Here is a 21,763-nt window from a genome sequence, read left to right as displayed (position 1 = left end):
GCAACAGTGACTCAAAAATACATCTCATTACAACCAAGGTTCGCCGAAAAGCATCTCGGAATGTACAACACATCGAACCTTGAAGCAGAAAAACAGGAAACTGAGGCTACAGTTCACATGGACTCACCAAAATTGGACAACAAACGTTGCCTGGTCTAATGAGTCTCAACTTCTGCTGCAACTTTTGGATTATAGGGGCAGAATTTGGCATAAACAAGACGACCCAAGTACGGATCCATCCTGCTTTGTACCTGCGATTTAAGCTGTTGATTTTGGTGTAATGGTTGGGTAGAGCAGCCCGATATGTCCTATAAACTGAATCTGCGATTTTTAGGGACAAAATTAGGGACATTTTTAGATTTTAATCAAAAAACTTGTTTTTTTTCCTGAAAGTTTTAAACCATAAATTAAAATTAACTGATAACAACGATTAATCGCACAGCTCTAGGTGTGGGGGAGATTTTCTCGCCACACTTGGGGGCCCTTGTGAATGGTTTAACGTCTGGATGGGAGCACATGTTGTTCTAGAACTTGGATATACCTTCCAGCATTGATGGTGCCATTCCAGATGTGTAAGCGGCCCATGCCACACGCACTCATGCAACCCCATACCATCAGAGATGCAGGATTCTGAACGGAGCGCTGATAACAACTTGGGTTGTCCTTGTCCGCTTCAGTCCGGATGACATGGCGTCCCAGTTTTTCAAAAAGAACTTCCAATTTTGATTCATCTGAACACAGAACAGTTTTCCACTTTGATACAGTCCATTTTAAATAAGCCTTGGCCCTGAGAAATCGCCTGCACTTATGGATCATGTTTAGATATGGCTTCTTTTTTGACCTATAGAGTTTTAGCCGGCAACGGCGAATGGCACGGTGGATTGTGTTCCCCGACGATGTTACCTGGACGTATTCCTGAGCCCATGTTGTGATTTCCATTACAGTAGCATTCCTGTATGTGATGCAGTGCCGTCTAAGGGCCCGAAGATCACGGGCATCCAGTACTGTATGGTCGAGATTGTTCCAGATTCTCTGAATCTTTGGATGATATCATGCCCTGTAGATGATGATAACTTCAAACTCTTCACAATTTTTCTCTAAGAAACTCCTTTCTAATATTGCGCCAATATTTTTCGCCGCAGCATTGGGGGAATTGGTGATCCTCTGGCCATCTTGACACTGCTACTCTGAGAGGATCTTTTTATACCCAATCATGTTGCTAATTGACCTAATAAGTTGCAAATTGGTCCTCCAGATGATTCTTATATGTACATTGAACTTTTCCAGCCTCTTATTGCTACCTTTCCCAACTTTTTTGGAACGTGTAGCTCTCATGAAATCTAAAAAAATGAGCCGATATTTGCCATGACATTTCAAAATATCTCACTTTCAAAATTTGATATGTTATCCATATTCTATTCTGAATAAAATATTGAAATTTGAAACTTCCACTTCATTGCATTTTGTTTTGATTCACAATTTGTACAGTGTCCCAACTTTTTTGGAATCGGGTTTGTACATGAGTATTGTGATATACCTGAGATCTCACTCCAATAGAGCACCCTTGGGATGTGCTGGAACGTGAGATTGGATCAGGGATGTGAATAAAGCCAATGAATCTACATCCACTGACATGATGCTATTGTGTCAATACAGATAATCAAAATCTCTAAGAAATGTCTCCAGCACCTGATTGAATCTACGGCACAAAGAGTTAGGGTAAAAGCAGGTACCTAATGAAGAGGCTGGTGAGTGAGCTTTGTAGTGTGAATGCACAGACATAAAAACGTTAAATGGAAGATAAGTATGTATTTGAACACATTACAATTTTAAAAAGTGATATCGTAGACAGACAAGAGATTATGTTTGGTCTGGCACTGAGTGTACTCACGTTGTGAGATGGTCTGGTCTCCCTGACTCTCCTTGGCGCCGGTGTTGGTAGACGTTCCATCGCTTTGTGTCTTGCAGCATGCAGACTGAACTATTTCAGCGCTTCCTTCTGATGCCTGTTTAACCGCAGTGTCAGCTAGAGGAAAGAAAAAAAAAAAAGACATCAATTTTGTAAAGAAAAAATCCTGGCAGCACATCCTGTTTAGTGAAGCAGTCTCAGGATTGGATCCTGTGTGTGTGTGATGTGTGATGTGCGATGGCCTCGAGCATTAGACTAAACCCTGCGATGAATCCTTCAAATGGGATTTAAATTGGAAATATTTTCTGCTGCTAAGCCTGGAATAATGCCCGGACCGAAAAAAATAAAAGCGTGTGAGAGTAAAAGAGAATGGTTCTCGTCCAACACGCGGGGACATTTACGCTTTAACCTCAATGTGAAGCAGTCCATGACCTCAGCCTGGCCATTATAGTGAGCCTAATATGGGAACAGATTCTGGCCGAGAGTGCTGTTGGCACGTACGACACTGTAATGAGCAGAACAGAAAGAGAGAGAGAGAGAGAGAGAGAGAGAGACGCCTGGTTGTGACTCACAGCAGTCAGCTCAGCAACCGTAACTCCGACATTCTAAGATAATTAACTTGCTTTCAGTCCATCAAAACACATCTCCTAAACTTTTTTTTTTTTGCACTCTTTTACACCACTCACGTTGCTAAACTGAGCCTGACTAAATGTGCGTCGTCTATGGAATTACTTTATTTCCACATTTACGAGATGGTGCAGCGATTTTCTAATTAAGACACAAATAAACGATTATTACACATCCTTTCCAACCGGCATTACTGGAGTCTGAAATGCGTCCTAAATGTGCGTGGAGTGTGTTACGCAACACAAAGCTAGTAGCGGGAAAGCTGTTTTGTGGAACTTGGGTTGTTTAAAAAGTCTAGCTGGACATCTAAAAAACTCACTCACTCGCTCATTATCAACTTTTTATCCTGAACGAGTCGTGGGGGCCTGGAGGGGGGTCCAGGGTACGAGGTAGGGTACACCCTGGACAGGATGCCAATCCATCGCAGGGCACACACACATACACACTCATTCACACACTACGGGTAATATGGGAACGGAAATTATTTGGGCTTGTAATTTTCCTTTAAAAAAAAATATATTAAAAATTTCCCCCTAAGCCTCCGAGTGGCGCAGTGGTAAAGTGCTCGCCCTATTATCTGGAGATTGCGAGTTCGATTCCCGGGTGATGCTGTAACCTCTTTCAGCCGGAGGCCTAGAGAGAGCTGATTGTCCAAGCTCTCTCGGAGGGGAGGGATGGAAGGTACTTCGTGCTTCAGCATTAATTACGGCTCTACAGCCAATCAGCAGCGTCTGTGAGCTCACGCAAGCGGATAGCGCTGTCCTCCGAGTGTGTTACTCCGCCCCCGACGGTGTGTGAGCAAGCAGTTCAAAAAGATGCAATTGGCTGGCGTCACGTGGTTTGGAGGAAACGCATGATAGTCTTCGGTCCTCCCGACTGAGTGGTAGTAGTAGCTTAATGTGGAGCCCCCTAGTGGTGTGGAGGGATTGGATAAAACCAAATTAGGGAGAAAGTTTAAAAATAAAATTTCCAGCACGTGATGATATAAGGATTATTGGCAAATATGAGAAGAATGATCAACCAGCAGAAAAAGAAAGACGTATACAGTATATAAAACAGGAAATTCCACATATTAATATGAGGGTCAGTCAACAATTATCCACACTCCAGTTATATTTAACAGTTTTCTGGGATTCTCAAAGTCCAGTATTGGAACATTATCAGAAAAAACAGTCAACAAGTGCTCGTTACAGTCAGATGCTCATTGAAGAGCTGAAGCCTAAAAACTTCGGATTAAACACAGCTATCCGAGTGCGTCATGATCACACTGTCCACATTTCCTATAGTCCAGATCTTGCTCCGTCTGACTTTCACCTGTTTGGTCCCCGAAAAGCATCGCAACGAGGGCGAATATTCACTTCTGATGAAGAAGTGAAGACAGCCATGCATTCAGAATGAAACATTTTTTTAATGAGGGAATACAAAAGCTTGTTGACAGATGGACAGATAGTTTTTTTTCTTCTAAAAGTTAACAGCCGGAGTGCGGATCATTTTTGACTTACCCTTGTATATTTAGGATATTTTCCCTTGCTAAGATGTCCAAATTTCCTTGCGACCATAACTGTATGATTAGTAGAAACCTGTGTGATTTACCGATGAGAGTGGAGCGCCCATCGCCCAGCGGGTAGCGTTGGTAGCGTGGCACGGTAAAAGGGGGCAGCTGGGTGAGAGGCGGGTACAGCAGGGGCTCCAGACGTGAAGCAGACGGGTCAGACGGGTAGAACAGATTGAAGATCTGCAAACAGGCTGGACGCAATTGGGTAACTGGAAGAGACAGAGAGAGCCAGAGAGAGAGAGAGACCAGCAGGGGGGAGTGTAATGCTTCTTAAATGATCTTCACGTATCTCGAGAGACAAACCTCGGTAAACACAAACAGACTCGTGCTTTGAAATCGGTGTGTCTCTGGGTGTTATTTACTCTGAACAGCCGGCAGCACGGTTCTCCGCATGGCCAGCACCAGGCCGAGCGGGCATCCGAGGAGAAAGCAGTCTGAAACCTCAAAGTCAAAGCAGCCTGGGAACTGAGCCTGTGCAGAGTTCATCTGCTCATCCTGAGACAGACTGCAAGAGAGGGGAAAAAAACAGAACAATCTATTCCTTAAGACACAAAGTACAGTAAAAGTGTGTGTCTCTGTGCGCCTGGAGACAAACGTTATTCATAAAACATACCTTCGGGATTAGCATTTTCTTGTTAAAACACAAAACAGAGGAGGAGCAAAAGAAACATTGTCACCTTAGATATATAACATGACCTCAAGTCAACAGTTAAATGTTAATCCATGCATATTTATTCACGTCCCACTCTTAAAAACAGACCTTGACTCATGCATGTAAATATATATATATATATATATATATATATATATATATTTTTTTTTTTTTTTAAATGTTTTTTCCCTAGCGGCTGTGCATTTCCAGGCAACGTAGCAGAATTAATTAGCGTCTGCTGGAACAATGCATTTAAATCAATCTGTCAGCTGACCTTTACGAGAGCGCTAATGCTGATTACCAGAGGTCGAAATCAAGCTTCAATCTGAAAATAAGATAACTTACAGCGCTCATGAATAAAATTGGTGTTTTACTTAGCGTTGACCTTGTCAGTGTCGGAATCCTCCTGCTAGAATTTTAAAAAATGGCATCTCAAAACGAAACATTCATTTTAATTTTTTCCTTAAAACTGGTCAACTTTGCTCATTCTTACTCACATTCTGTAGATTTTTAAGGATCGGACGTACCACTCACTGAGGGTTCACAGAAAGACTGCATTGGGCTCCGAGCCACCTCATCAGGGATCGTCATTCAAGGACGTACGGCCTTCTTTAAGACGTTTGCACCTTTCAAATGTTTTACTGCTGCTAACAGTCCCATCACCGTACTGTGCTTGAAGTCTTATGTCAATCACCTTTACGGATTTATCCACCAGAAAATTGATTGGAAATCCCGGTTTGACTTGAACGGCCCTTATATTTATTGCAGTTTTGATGAACATTAGAATGTATGTATAAAGTGAATGTAACACATATTCAGACAGCCCTAGTTGACCTGCTCCTGAGAGAATATCAAAAACTTAAACCCAAATCAATTCACAGCATGCATAGCAAAGCAGATCATTAAATTACTCTAAAGACAAAAAAGTCCAACCTGCTGAAAAACACCTCCCTGGGACTTCCATCCATGTCTGTGTCACACGAGTCGCTCTGCTTGCGGATGAGTGGACGGCCGAGAGTCGGTGCTGACTCGCACAGCGCAGAAACGTCGATGTTACTCTTACTCAGGCGCTTGCTGCTCCTCAGAGTGGGACTCAGACTACTCATCACGCCCGACTTCTCCTAGAAAGATTGGAAAAATCAAGAAAATCTCACGTCCGCTGTTGTAAGCAATGTGTCCCCATGTCCTCTTCTGCTTTGAGGCTTTAGGCCATCATAACTTGCGCCGTCATAGTTATTGCCCCTTAAAAATGGTCAACAAAATCTTGGTTTGGAGATTGAGGTCAAAATGTGTGTGTGCACTCAGGAAGACCAGATTAATAATGGACAGGATCCTCTTTGCTTTAAACCTTAATTTTTCATGATATGGATTGCACAAGATATTGAAAAAATTGCTTTGGGCTTTCGTTCAGGCTGCTATGATTGCATCACATAATTGTTGTCTGTATATCAATCTCCCTTTGTAACAGATCTGAAAGAATCTCTATTGGATTCAGATTTGGTGAGTAGCCAGTGTGAGGTTAGTAAAGCCCAATGAAGTCATTTTCCACCATGAAACCAATTTAAACATAGGGCATTAAATCTGGAAACAGCCATAATAACACAAGTAAAAACTATTTCCAGGGGATAAGTGTAGCTCAGTAGTTAAGAAATGGGACTATGGATCAGAAGGTCATTTCACCGCCAAGCTACCACTGTTGGTCCCTTGAACAAGGCCCTTATCTTTCAACTGCTCTGATGTATAATGACGTAAATGAAAGTCTCTCTGGATGAGGGCATCTGCCAAATGCTCTCACTCTGTCATCGTATATACCGCTTTATCCTGTACACCAGGGTCGCGGGAGCCTGGATCTTATCCCAGAAGTCTTAGGAAGTTGGGGTACACCCTGGACAGAGTGCCAATCCATTGCAGGGCACACACACATATACACACTCACACGCTCATTCACATAGTATGGGTAATTTGGGAACGTCAATTAGCCTAATCTGCATGTCTTTGGACTGTGAGAGGAAATGCAATGAGAAAACCCACCAAACAAAAAGAGAACAAGCAAACTCCATGCACACAGACCTGAGGCAGGAATCGAACCCGGAACCTGGAGGTACAAGGTGACTAAGCCACTGTGCCGCCCCTGCCAAATGCTATAAATGTAAATTGAGGTGATGAAGGCACATGCATGGCCACCAAAAGGTGGAAATCAATCAATGCTCAGATGGAATGAAATTGGCCTGAAATATGCCAAGAGAAACTACAGACACTATCATCAGACAACTGTCGATGCCAATTTTAATGCAACCCTAGTGTCTGAAAATCAAGATTAAACAGACAAACTTCATCCAATCATCAACCGTCCAAATGGGACAGGCTGTGCCCACTGGAGCCTTAGATTTCTGTTCTTTGCCAGCAAGCATGGAAGCTGATGTGGTCTTCTACTCTTGTAGAGGGGTCAGGGGGGTAGTTTAGTGGTTAATGCATTGGACTATGGTTTTGGAGGTCCCAGATTCAAACCCCACAACCACTAAATTCCCATTGTTGGGCCCTTGAGGAAGGCCCATAAACCTCAACTGCTCAGATGTATAATGAGAAAAAAATTTAAGCTGCTCTGGATAAGGGCGTCTGCCAAATACCTAGATATAGATGTCTTGTAGACCATAGACCTCAAGTTTTATTGTCATATGCACAATAAAGAAAGCCCAAGGGCAATTATGGATCAACAGTTCATGCCCTGGGCCCATGATCAGAAGGTTGGAGGTTCAAGCCCCAATACTGCCAAGCTTCCATTGTTGGGGCCCTTAAGCAAGGGCTTTTACCATCTCTGCTCCAGTGGCAATGCATTACAGCTTCTTCATCCAAGGTTTGGTATTTTGTGTATACTAAGATGCTGTTCTGTTCACCACTGTTTACTCTTGTGTGTTTATTTGAGATAAACCTCCTCCGAGACCAAACCATTCTCACCATTCTCAGAATCCCAGAAGTTTCGAAACTATTAAAATCTGTGCACCTGGCACCAACAACTATGCCATGGTCAGAGGAGGAAAGTAACTTCATTAGGTTAATTCATTACTGTACCTGAGTACAATTTCTCAAACATCAGTAGTTTTATTAGTGAATACTTACTTACTTTTACTCCACTACATCATACTAATATATCTGTACTTTCTATTTCACTACACTGCAAGTTGTTGCATTACATAACGGTTAGGAGTGAGGGGTACTACTGTATCATTTGAAGCAGTACTTGAGAGGAATCGTTCGAAATTGTGTGATTTGCATTCCCTCCGTAAAATGCTTAATCATGTAGCAGGTGACTTAAAGAATACAGTAAGCTAACACAAGCTCACTAACTTCGACAATAAATTAACTAAGTTTAAAGGTGAGTACTTTTGCACTTTTTTCCCCAAGTAGAAATGTGAGCAAAGTAATGTACATTTACTAGAGTAATATTTTAGCTATGGTATCTCTTCGTTTACTCAAGTATAGGATTTGGGTACCTTCCCCACCACTGGCCATGGTCAGTATCATGGTTGTGAACATTATCCGACGCTTCTGTATCTGCATGGTTTTATGCAGACGTTTGGCTTTTATACTTTGCTCAAATATATTTCTGCACATTCTTTAGACCAAACAACGGGCAGTGGTTAAGGCTTTATACAACTGATCAGAAGGTTGTGAGGGACGAATCCTTGTACCACACAGCTCTCACTGTTGAGTCTTCACAACAGCTCAGTTTAACTTCAAGTCCCTCTGGATAAAAGCATCAAAGAACCAGACAAGAAAACACTACCACCACATGCACATATATTGGATTTAAGACTCTGTGCTTGTTTTTCCCTTAATCCCAAACCTGCTGCGGCATCATCCACTAATGCAGCATCTGGTTGATGGGTTGCCTCTCTGTGGCACTGCGCAGGTGACTGAGTGCTCATTAAAACATCAGAACAAAGTGGCCAGGCAGAGGGGCTGCTGGGAATCGTTGACTGCCACATGGGAAGCTTTTGCCAACGTGCCACGTGCGTACCTACAATGGACACGTGTCCGCTCGGGGGGGAAGGGGGGAAGAAACTCATTTGAACCAGGATAATTGCCTTAAATTGAGGAGGTAGATTGAAACCGGGGTTTCATCAAGCAGTTGGCTGTTGCTTTGCTTTTTTAAGTAATTTCTAAAGTCAATTACGTTGATGTCTTTCTGCAATTTTAGCTCAGTTTTTAGCACAGACTCCACGCCGGCTCCAGCCTCTTCATTTACATGGTTTTTAGCCAGTCATACAAGCAGTAGCATTCTGCTTCTCTTGCATCCTTTTTTGCATGAATTACATTCATTTTTCTTTGTCGGAAAAAAATGTCTGCATGATTTGATGCTTTGCTCGGCTTGACACTGCCGGCGACGGTACGTTATCGATCACGCCGACATTCAAGCGACTCAGTGTATCAGATTTATTAAACCGCCACAGACCGCAACTGTCTCACAAAGGACATGAAAGGCTTCCACGAATAGAGAAAGGACAAGGAGACATTTCGGAAAATAGGTTTTGAAGGGTCGGAAGCGGTTGGAAATTCTGAAAACAAGACAAGAGGTGAAGTGCTTGTCAAAGCAGACATGTATTATATCAGAGCAAAAGCTGAGAGCTAGGCAGATATGAAAAGGGAGGAACCAGAGAACAGAAGAGTGTGCGTGACAGACACGCTGTGCGTACCGAATGTGTATGTGGGTGTCTGTACGGAGGATGGTGTTTACCTTCAGGCTCTCAGTGCTGTAGTTCGTAGCGTTTGTGTCGGGAGTGCCGTGCCGCTTGTCACCACTGAAACACAGCGCATCAAAACAAAGCACTCCACCAACACAGTCAGCCACCAAACACACCTAAGGGGCAAAAAATATATCCGTGTCATACACTGAAATGCATTCGCGAAATACGCGTGAAATGCAATTGCTTAAATTAATTTTCCTTGTTTCTCCTTAATTACCATCTGCTCAGTATTTCGTCTATACCACTCAAATTATATAATCATTAAAAAAGAGCACACTGCAGTAGTTTCTTTGAACATTCAGCGAGTGGAACGCCTGATCCTTGAAAACCGGTGGATAAAACAAAGACTCGTCCGTACACACAGTTTCCACATGTCCACATAGTGATACAAAGTGCAGAGAGAGTTTTTTTCTGGTATTCTGCACAATCAGAAATCCCAGTTTGATTTGAACACCCCTTGTACATGATTTTTATTCTACTGATCCAGTAGTAGTGTCCAAAAGCTTTTGATTGATCACTAGGACTGATGATTACCTGCCCGGTGAAGCCCAGACCCTCAGCCGACTGGAGGAAGTCATGATACACCTGGTTGGCTTGAGAGATCACCGCTGCCACAGCCTCCTGGTACTGAGGACCGGCGATGGCCAGGATGGGCAGAGCGGCCAACGGCAGGTGATCCACACTAGTGCAAACGCAGCTCTCGTCATAGCTGTAAGGATTCAGACTACAAACAGACAGAAGAAGAAAAAGAAGTAGAAGAAGAATTTTAAACAGTTATCAGCTTGTAAACATGTGCAGAATTCGGCATCAACGGAGGAGTTACATCATTAAGCTTCATTTAAACAATGATTTGTAATGTCGATATTTTGGAGTCTACAGCATGTCGTCTTTATCTTTAAAAATAAAATGAAAAGTTAATCCGGGTGGAGCCGATCCTCCACTTCGATAAGACTCAGTGAAGCGAGTGCATCGAAAAAAAACAAAAGGCTACAGCATCTCTGTCTCTGTGAACTACATGGCTCATTACAGTAGTGAAGCCCCAGTATCCCTGCTGTTGTGTTGCACTCCGGAGAACTGCAGCTTGATTAATAATTGACCGCAGTCCCCTGCTGAGACAGTGTTAAGATCCAGCTTTATCCTTAGGCACGTATGGACCAGCAGACGGCTTTCAGCAGAAGCCGTTCTCTCGGAGGTGATTATGTTAGTCTGGATTTTTAACAACTTGAAGGACGCCGTGAGAAACACGTCTAAAAGAAGTATAAAAAACGAGACACGACGCTTGCAGTATAATGTTATTCAACCAGTGTTTGTGTTTTTGTTTTGTTTTTTGTCCTCGGTCTCACACTTGTCCGTTGTTTCGCTAATAAAGCATTTAATCATGTCTTTGCATCACATGGAGATCAGAAAGTGTGTGTGTGTGTGTTTGTGTGTGTTTGTGTGTATGTGAGACAGCACACTAAAATGATGCACTGATTTATGGATACCGGTTGCCATCACTGACTTTTACCTTCACCGCATCACGCTGTTCAGAGACGTCTATAAATCATCTGCCGGCGTCTCCGCACTGCTTCACACCTCGAGAGCTCAGGTTACTGTAACGTGTGATGAATTTAACATCTTCACTACGTGTCTGTGGGAGTTTCATCCCATGTCTGATCGCCCCTGGGTGTGAATGAGAGTGCTAATGAGGTGTGAAAGTGGGTGTGTATAGCTCTGTGATGGACTGCTAAACGACCCGTTTTGTGTTCTTGCCTTGTTCACATAATCGCATTTGATGTGTTTCATTTTATATAGATATATACAAATGAACAATAACTACTTAAACAAAGCTCACACTTTGAACGTTAACTCTATAGTCTCTAGACTACAGATAGTCCCTGACTTATAAACATTCAAGTTAAGGATATGAACAGACCGCAGTTCTATAAACATTTGTAGACGCAGAAGTAGCTTACATGCATTGTACAAAAAATAGACACTGCAGTGAACCAGATACTAATATTTAAAATTATATACAATATTTTCATAAGTCGGCCTCACTGATTTTGCGATTTAAAGGCAGAGATAACACATTTTACTATGAAATTAATTTCATTAGGTGTGGTTGATATTTTTGGCCACATGAGGGCAGTGTGGGAATAGGGGGCAGAGATTAAGTGGATTTGCAGGTCTTGCATTGTTTAATTTTTAACAAAGAAGTATAAGACTCACTTGGTCAGACTTAAGAACAAATCCGACTTACAAACGTGCCCCCAGAACGGAATGTGTTCGTAAGTCGAGGACCACCTGTACAAGACTTTTTGTTCTCTGCTGTCACTCTTTCACATAAACCTTCCTTACTGACATTAAGGACTCACTGAGAGACGAGCGCGAAGGCTTCGGCACACACAGCAGGGCAGGGCACCAAGCGCACCAGCATGCTGTCAGCCGCTTCCTGAAAGTGCGCACGTGCTACGCGCTCCAACACTGACGCTAGCGTCGCAGCGTCTCCTGCCTTCCCGCCCGGATCGCCGCCTCCGGAGTCTAGAATGTGGCCTCCGTGAACAACCAGGATCAGCAGCTGCGTCCTGCATTTCCTCTACAGGAGAATATAAAGAAAAGTCAAAGGGATGTTTACCCACGATCAACTCTACGACTTTTATATCACTCCTTTTGTTACTCTAACAAAAGTTAGTGCTTTCTGTTACACTAAGAAGTGTGAGTTTCAGGATCGGAAGACGGGGAGCATCGCACTTACCTCCATGTCCTCCAGACCATCTACGCTGCTCTGTGGTGCACAACGAGGGTGCCTGAGTCTGTACAGACTTTCTGTGGAAAAGAGAGAAAGAGAAAGAAATAAAAAAGCCTTGAGCTGAAAAGAAAAGTGTCGGAGAAATAATGCTAGTAATTCAAGCTGACAATTCTGGAAAATGCCTTCGGGAAATACTTTAACGGGTGCCACTTGCCTTTTTTTTTTGGTTATATTTGAATCAGCTTCTTTTCCAGGCTGCGTCAGTCAATAGGTGTCTTTAAAATCCCACACCTTTCAAGGTACCATATTATACACCTTTTTAACAACTCTTAGAGCTCTCCACAATGTGTGTGTTAATGTTCCTGCTAAGATAGCATTAAGATCATGTGCTCTGGCATCCCTGCGACCTCTTCTGGTCCAATCCTGTTCTAAATGCAGTATCTGTACCTCTAAATACAAATGAAATACTGCCTGCCCACACACACACACACACACACACACACACACACACATCTTGGTGGAAGTGCATTGTTCTAGCCGATCAGAAATTTTAAAAAGGTGCCCAGGTGTCAATCTGGAGGAGGGGCTGTGCAATTTTTTTTCCCCCTCTTCTGTTTTTCTTTATTGTCTCAAATGATGTCATACTGGGCGTAGACCATTTATCCATATATATGACTATAATCAAACACCATCAATATGGTTATTTTTTTCTCCTCTTGAACCAGACCACCAGGGGGAGCTGTGCCTTTGAAAATAAATATGCAAAACAGGACTCGTTAAGTGTTCATATCTATCTTGAATACATAAACGCAAAAATAATAAAGTGTAAGCGGAGAAAAGTAATCAAATCGCTAGCAAGGAATTTATTCTTATTACAGTCGACCCACGGTTCAGAGTTCACAGCCTGAGTGAATAGTTTGAGGATTTTTCATTAGAACCTATATAATAATTGTTCGCGGAAACGTCCACAATTTTGCTGAAACTGCAAATATTCGTTGTAATTTTTTTAATGTCGTTTTTCATGGCAATATATCATTTTTCGTGCGTTTCACGCCAAACTATTAGGAACAAAACAATTGACTAATCTTGTAACATAAATATAACGTGAATTCAGCTAAATTTCTCTATGAAATATAATACTGTATAAATTTTTTGGTACTATAGAGAGAACACAAAACGGCCGTAGAGAAAATAGCGGCTTGGGGCGGTGAATTATTACCGTATTTAGCCTACCGTACTGAATTACAGTACATATACAGTAGGGGTGACATCGGTATTTTACATTCTAATACTTCGTCTGTTCCCACCAACACCAGTATACTAATCACCAGCCTGATCATCTGTTATCATCTGCACCTTCTACAGTACATCGCTATATTTAGACATTAGGTGGGGGTCAATACTTCTGCTCAGTATCAAGGGGTTCTTTGACACGGAAGTTATCGAGCTGTACCATGATTGCTGAGGATTTGTGGATCGTAGTAAGGCTATCTGGTTGATCTCAACACCAAAGAAATACAACCTCAACCTTGATATTAATTAAGTCTGGAATTTTAAGCTGTAATTAAATAAATGAATCGATATGATGGTGTAAATATATTTGCTTTATTGTACTTGAAATGACACCCTTGGACATTCTTCAAGTAGCCGAAGAAAGTTTGATAAGCTCTGTCTGGACAGACGTGATTTCCTGCGACGGTGTATATCGGATTCCGCTCGAGCCAGTGAAATTGGATTAGATCTGAATGTCACAGCAGCGCTCACGACAGCTGGAGCGGCGCCCGGCGATAAACAGAGGATTCATCAGACCACTCATGCGTCACCGAACACGAACATAAACCTGCTCAATGCGCTCACAAAACGCAGGTCCTTCCATCATTCGAGCGGTGATACGGCCTGGAACGATCCCTGTAACACGCACCTCTGATTTCGATGCATTACGCGTGCTTTTAGAATGTGCTAATTGCAGCTTTTTGTAATCAGATAATTGCAGAGGGCATGAAAAAAAATTGTGGTATTAATTAAAGGAAAATGAATCGTGACGGTCTAGTTGCTGCCCGGAACAAATAGGAGAGGCAAAGGCGGTCAGGCGTGTGAGGTGGTTTATTGATTATCGTCCATGAAGCGTCGGTAATGTAACGTACATGCTACGGGTCAGAAGGCCAGACATCCAGTGTCAGGTGAGGAACTGGCGCAAATCAGACACGGACTCACATGTTTCTGTATCACCACACAATCACAACATGCTTGTGGACATTTATACTAACAACGTATCATTTAAAGGGCATCTATTCTGCAAAATTCATATATACAATAAATATATAGACAATAAAACAATATTTCCTGCTTTTTGTCCTTTTTTTTTTTTTTTTATTAGTCTGTTTAAGCTGTGAAAGCCCGTCTGTCTAGTCAGAGCTTTTTGAACTTTTTTAAACATGCCAATCAGATCCACACTATTGTGACCTCATATAAGAAGATCCCCCTCCCCAGGCCAATTACAATACACAGGCCAATTACAATAGATCCCGCCCCTCCCCTGTGACCTCACACAAGTAGATACCCCGCCCCCAGACTTATTCATCTCTGGAGGGACGTGGTTAATGAGTAACTTATTTCCATAGACACTGAAATGGCACAATTGGAGGAAGAGTGAAAAAGGTTTAAAATTCGTAAAATCTGAGAGGTATTTCAGCTGACACATTAACACACACACACACACTTCGATGGGCCTCTGATATATTCGGAAACCTGTTGTAATAAACGGTAAAATACAGGACCTTTAATGCTGAGTGTGTGTGAGTGAAAAGGCAGAGAAATATAAAAAGAATACAGCGAAACAGCAGTCTTATTATTATTATTTTTTTCCCTCTCTCTCTCTGTATAAACACCATGTCTCAAATTACAGCTCTCCTATTAGACCTCTCAGGACAAACAATTATTCAAATTGCACTTCGTGTCCCTAGAGCTCGTAGGCAAGCTTGTGTTTGGCTTCGCTCGCCTAATAAATGTTTGATAACGCGCTCGGGGGAGGCGTAGCTCGACGGCGTCGCGATCGCGAGGCAGACATAAATTACAGGCTGTTGCGCAATTTCACCGCAGATTAGTAAACATGTCGGCAGTCACCAGGCAAACAGCTCAATATTGATAATTGCTATGAATGTTTGATGAGCAATTGTGTTAAAAAATCATGCTGAAGTGAAGCACTTGTGATGTTTATCGCGGTTTCATCAGCTGACGTGGATCTCGCTCCAGCTTCATGTCCTAGCCCCCCCCCTCCCCACCCCCCGCCCCAACTCCACCCCCTCCCACTCACTATGCGCTACAACTGCACCATGAAATAGCAACACAAACAATTGTGTTTAATCACCAATCAACTAGGATCAATATTATTGCACGCAACATCTTGTTAAATTAACCTTTCAGAAAATATTTCAAGAAATAGCGTCTACGTCAAAAGTATTGGCACCCCTAAGTTTAAACTGATCCACACAGCGATATTCTGGGCTTGAGCAGGCGGCTAAGCCTCAGGCTTTCACTCTCAGACAGAATTTTGGAACAAAAATAAGTTTTCCTTTGGTAACACAAATTTGCATAATAATGCAGAGTCCAAAACCAGTTCTGTGGTTCATGCCAGAGTTTGGCAGAGCCTCGTCTGGCCCCTTTCTCTAATCTCGACCGAGGTCGGAGAACATTCGTCGAGCGATCTTGGACCGCTCCGACATGCAGAACATTTCCAACTCATTGAAATTCTTGTGGTTTCCGCTGAGCTGCTTTTCTTTAATTGAGGCTGCAGATTCTTCAGTTGGGTTCTTGAGACTGAGAAGGACATTATGACATGTTTTTGTCACTGAAACGATTTTTGACATGTCCTTCAGGTCACCGCCTTGTTGTTGTTGCCATAGGCAAACAGATTTTCAGCTGAATTTTTTCCTAGTATTTATTGGAATTCATTATATCACTCAACTTAAAATGAGCTCCTGGGCCACTGGCAGCACAACAGCCCTGAAAACATGGAAGAGCCACCAGCGTATCACCAGTGTGAGGTCATCTGCCAAACGTGAAAATAGTGTGTGGCCAAAAAGCTCTTTTTTTGTCTCACCTGACCTGAACTCATGATTCCAGTACACAGAAATCCAACAAGTTCTGGCAGTGGGATTTGTCTTGGTCTCAGGAAGGGCTTTTTAAATGGAGTGTGTTTTAAAAGCATTTGTTTATTAAAATCCCAGGATTTAACAAAACGGCAGGGCTGAAACGGTAAATTTTTGGCTCTTCTTCACCTCTCCTATCATCATCATCATATGCAGAGGAGCCTTCCTGGGAAATTTTCAACAGCTTTTTTTATTTCTTCACTATGGCCCTGGTGGTGCGTCCTGGGAATTTCAACCAGATGGAAATTTTTTAGTTTTTTTTTCTTCCCATTGGAGTTTTTAGTTGTTGTATGGTTTAACCCATTTTTCCACCTTCATTCACCAGAATCTTACAGTACCTGATATAATGTAAGACTCCAATACTCTAACTCTCTGTTCTCGTGCTCATCAACTAAGAATCTATAAACAGCATTACTAATATCATAAATCCCATGGTCCAACTTTTTCTTTTTTAAATTCTTCTTTCAACTTTTCAGGTTCGGATCTAAAAGGTTCCACTTCCGCTTCGCTTCAGAATGTTTTCACATTCGGTATTAATTCTCTGGGAAATTCTTGTAATCCGTGGCCTTCAGCTGACTAAGTTTCTGTTCCGGCTCATTATTAAATCCTGACACAAACTGCTCGGCTTATTAAACTTGGTATTTATATATAAAAAAAAAAAATTATGCGGTCATGTTTTAGCTTTTTTCAGCAGGATGTGACAAGTGAGAGAGATATATATTTTTTACACTTATCGCTAAACTTGAACACATCTGAATGTTTGAACACACCAGACCGTTATAATCACATGTGCTTAGTGTGCATCTCATTCCCACTTCTAATTCACTCCCACCTTTCTGATAATGGGCTATATTTCTTCTGAGAAGGCTTCCCACTAGATTTTGAAGCGTGGCTGTAGGGATTTCTGTTCGTTTCCATGATGATGGTTACCATGGGAATGGGAGGAAAAAAGTGCTGCATTTTTAACTGCATTAATTTCCCTCGGCCATCCAAAAGAAGGGGACGACTTTCTGCTTCTTCATTGTTGCTTACTTACAATTGATTCATTGTTTCTTTATCGATCTTTGATGTTTAATTACAATTGATTTATTGTTTATTTATTCATCTGTCTAATCTTTGATGTTTATTTACAACTGATTCATTCTTTATTTATTGATTTATTGATATATTCATTGTTTATTTAGCAGATTTATGTTTTTTCTATGATGTTTATTTACAATTGATTTATTGTTTATTGACTGATCAGTGTTTCTTCTTTGATGTTTATTTACAATTGATTCATTCTTTATATATTGATCTGATTTATTGATTCCTTGTTTATTTAGCAGATTTATGTTTCTTTTTTGATGTTTATTTACAATTGATTTATTGTTTATTTACTGATCTATGTTTATTCTATGATGTTTATGTTTCATTCGATTCATTCTTTATTGATCTAATTTATTGATCTGATTTATTGATTTACTGTTTATTTAGAGGATCTATGTTTCTTCTTTGATGTTTATTTACAATTGATTTATTGTTTATTTACTGATCTATGTTTCTTCTTTAATGTTTATTTACAATTGATTTATTGTTTATTTACTGATCTATGTTCCTTTTTTGATGTTTATTTACCAGCACTTTGTAATAGCCAGTAATATTTTGCCATGCAGGAGTTTTTAGGGCAATTTATGGTTTTGACTTCCCCTCCAAATACCCGCCCCCACCGCCCGATTCTGTGTGCGAGATGTTCTCCGTGTGCTTGGTGGGTTTCCTCCGAGTAAGACATGAACAGTTACCTGAAGTTTCCAAATTTTTCATACAGTATAAATGAGTGTGTATGTGTGTGTGTTTGTGCCGTGTGATGGATTGGCTCCCGTGCAGGGTGTACCCTGCCCCTCATGCCCTGAGTCCCCTTGGATAGGATAAGTAGTCTCAAGAATGAGTGAGGTTTACGGATTACAAGAAAGTTGTGTTTTTTTTTTGTCTTATTCACTTAAAGAGAGATAAAAAAAAAGAGTCTGGAAACGATGGAACGACGTCTTGTAACTATAAATAGGAACAAGCTCATCCTGCAGTCGTTCCGTAACATTAACTATAATTGTGATGTGTTGTTTAGTTAAAAATGCCATTAAAATCTAAAAATTCACATCATATCGCAGTGCCATCGTAGGAGATCAAAAACTAAATGCGAATCGTATTGCCTAATGTGAGAGGTTTGCAGTGTTAACGGTGGTTACAGAGATGAGAGTAGCACGCCACTTCACTCCAGAAATGAGTTTTCTCTAACAGCATGTTGTGTCTTATTCCGTGCCTAGATCCCTTCCAGGCTCTTGATGAACCTGCGCAAAGCTCACTTGTGTGAACTAAAAACGCCAAACAATAACCGTGGGGCGACACGATCATCCTCAGCGGGACGAGGCTCGGGTAATAATCAGAGCGCGAGCCTATTTACACACAAATTATTTTTTGAAGATGCCACATGGCATTAGCGAGACACTAGATTAAGGCTGAGGCTTGCGCCGAGGCTCGACGTGCTCGAGAGACTCCGCCAGACTGAGTCAGCGTGCATCCCGTGGAGCTAATAAGGTCTAAGATAGCGAGAGTGGCAATACGGTGATTATCTCAGAATTAGTCACCGTGTGATCATCTTTCCCTCTCTCCACTTTTATTCAGTCGTGCAGCAGGAGGTACAACAGCACACACACTCTGTCACGTAACCTTCTCTTCCCTACAACGTGAGTCAGAGTTTCTTGGCTTGTAGCGTGCACACCGATGCAGCACCCTATACCCACCCAGGATGCTACTACATACAGGAGGTCTTAAGCCCCCTTTATTTATTCATATTTTGCTTCCAAAGAGTCAGACTTTCTTGTATTTTTAATGTAGTCTTGAGGAATAGTTCCCCAGGGTTCCTGAAGGCCTCTCATTTTCACTTCAGTCCTCGTACCTGAGCAGTTTCAAAGGGTTTTTTGTTTGTTTATTAATCCACACAGTAACCTCTGAACCATTCGAGCATCAAAATCATCTAACCTACGGCATAAACCATTAAGAAACAGGTGCAGACGATGACGGATGATCAGGCAAGTGATAAGTTTACCGGTGATGCTGAATGCTGAGTGTTTGGAACTGACGAGAGGGGAAATGAGGTCGCTTCTGAGGTTGTTTAAATTGCATCTGTCGCGGTAAAACAGAATTTTTTTGTCATCACACTTTTTTTTTTTTTATCATAAGAATCTCGTATTGCAAAACCCATTTTCCCATTGGAAATACTGTAAAATGTGATAATCTGTTTCAGCCGCCCAAAAATATTACCAATATTACCAATTTCCAACACTATAATCATAATAATCATAATCAAAATATTTAGAAAAGACATGTAAATGAAGTACAATAGGAAATAAGTAGACTTTAAACTTCACTTAACCTTGATTTATGATTCCTCCTGGGGGGTTAAGACTTTTACACATTACTGTATGTACAGGATTTGCAGTAGTATATTATTCTACAAGTGCAAAGTACCTCTTGAGCGCTCCAGGTGGCCCAGGGTCTCGATTTGCTCCACCAGATCGTTCGAGTTCCACTGGCTCATCTCCAGCAGGATGGAGGTCTTCCCCTCCAGAACATCTGGCAACAACGAGACAAACACATTTTCAGTCCAAACTGCATTTTAGCACCGCTTCAAGATCGATGCTCTAATCGAGTCCTTGTGAGGCGCAAAACTAATTAGGTACGTTCGCTCAGATTGTTCCTAACAAGCAATTTCCTTTAGCTCGTTTCAGTTCAGGGTTGCTAATTAAATCCATAGCGGCAAATGAGTTTAAGCAGACGTCTTCTACAATCTGTCTGAGTTCACGTTCTCTGCGTCATGAAAGATGAAACGAGTGATTATCCAGTAAAGCAGTCACGTTGCAGCAGTATGATGCATAAATTCACATCAGGAGATTGTAGTTAATTTTTTTATGATGCAAGAAAACCTCCAGGTTCTGCAGGTGGAAAGGTCTTGTCTTTGAGACAGAACGGGGAAGAACGGGTTCGAGCTGACAGTAAGCCTACAGCGATTTAAGTAAACACACTTTACAACAGTGGTGAGCAGAAAAGCATCCTCGAACACATAGCATGTGATATTCACAAAAGCTAAAGACTCTATCAGGTTCTAGTAGAGATGGGACTAACTAGGGACTCGCCGATACAATATTATCACAATACCTTTGTGGTGATTCGATTTGTATTGCGATTCTGTTAGTATCATGGTTTATTACGATATTATTTTTATTGTTGATTTTCTTTTACACACAAGATGCTGTCTTGTCTGTCAATGTGTGAATAGTTTAGAGCGCCCCCTGTAGAACTATAGAGGAACGGCAACATTTTACCACCTTAAATGCAAGCATATCAAATGAAATTAAAAATATATCCAGACATTTAAACAGGATTTACTTATTTGTAAAGTCTTGATTTACCTTGTTGATAACGGCAGAAATGTACCACTGTCGTTAATAAAGCGGAATGTGAGTGTATATATGTGTGTTTGCATTTCATGGCTGCGTAATTGCTGATATCAAAAGTATGATATTTTTGTTCACAAGGTCTATGAAATCAGCCCACGGACCGATCGGTCAAATTTAAACCCAGAGGCATTCCGACTCAATCTGCTAATCGAGATGAACTCTAACGAGTCACATGAAATGATGAATAGATAACAAAACATCCAGCCAAGGTCTCTTCCTGGGAATAAAAAAAACCTTTCAAAAATAATGAGTAATATTTCAAGAGCCATCCTGTTTCATTCTCTCTCTTCACCGTTTGAAGGAGAATAACAAGAAAAGCTTTAACCCGTGGTCACACCATGATAGTCGTACAGGGAGAACTGATGGTAGGATGGGAGCGAGGTTAAAACTAGGGGAATCTTCCTCTCCAAAAGTCTCAGGCAGCGCAGTGGTCTTTCATAGCACCTCGTCGATAATGTACGCACGTCCACAACTGAAGCCTGACGTCGTTATGTGCCTCGTATTCAGAATACAGGGTGTGTTTAAAGTCTCCATACGTCCAGGAAATCAACATAATTAAGCCATTATATGCGGAACACCAGATGTGTGGGAGAGACGAGTCCGTGTGTGTTTATAAAAAATTGGCAATGAAATGCAAATGATGATACATTTTGCTATAAAGTGTTATGTTCCTCTATGGACAGAGACTTTTAGGACACCATGTAGACCATAGAGAAGCTGGGGCTTCTCTTATGTATTCAGCATTGTATAAGTAGCACATTGTATATATATATATATGACAAATCTGGAAAATTCCTGTGCCATAAGGGGGAAGAAACACTCCATAGATGTGATAATCTGGTCATTCAGTACATTCAGGTGGTCAGATGACTTCATTTTATTGCCACATAACGTTGCTGAGTC

General features: G+C 41.5%; 1 protein-coding gene across 2 annotated transcripts in view; it reads right to left on the bottom strand.

Moving 5' to 3' along the window:
* The window catches only part of plrdgb (PITP-less RdgB-like protein), an 83,360-nt gene that overhangs the window by 11,398 nt on the left and 50,199 nt on the right, over window positions 1-21,763 (bottom strand). For both annotated transcript variants that reach the window (XM_053478563.1, XM_053478562.1), the window contains exons 3-11: window positions 19,872-19,976; window positions 12,226-12,296; window positions 11,846-12,066; window positions 10,023-10,212; window positions 9,479-9,601; window positions 5,677-5,864; window positions 4,454-4,596; window positions 4,130-4,300; window positions 1,892-2,026 (exon numbers count right to left, since the gene is read on the bottom strand). In XM_053478563.1, the coding sequence (XP_053334538.1) occupies window positions 1,892-2,026; window positions 4,130-4,300; window positions 4,454-4,596; window positions 5,677-5,864; window positions 9,479-9,601; window positions 10,023-10,212; window positions 11,846-12,066; window positions 12,226-12,296; window positions 19,872-19,976 (1,347 nt within the window). The remainder of the gene's footprint in view (window positions 1-1,891; window positions 2,027-4,129; window positions 4,301-4,453; window positions 4,597-5,676; window positions 5,865-9,478; window positions 9,602-10,022; window positions 10,213-11,845; window positions 12,067-12,225; window positions 12,297-19,871; window positions 19,977-21,763) is intronic.

This window comes from Clarias gariepinus, chromosome 19 (assembly GCF_024256425.1).
Source record: "Clarias gariepinus isolate MV-2021 ecotype Netherlands chromosome 19, CGAR_prim_01v2, whole genome shotgun sequence".
NCBI classification, from domain to species: Eukaryota; Metazoa; Chordata; class Actinopteri; order Siluriformes; family Clariidae; genus Clarias; species Clarias gariepinus.
This window is presented reverse-complemented; position numbering and strand designations above follow the sequence as displayed.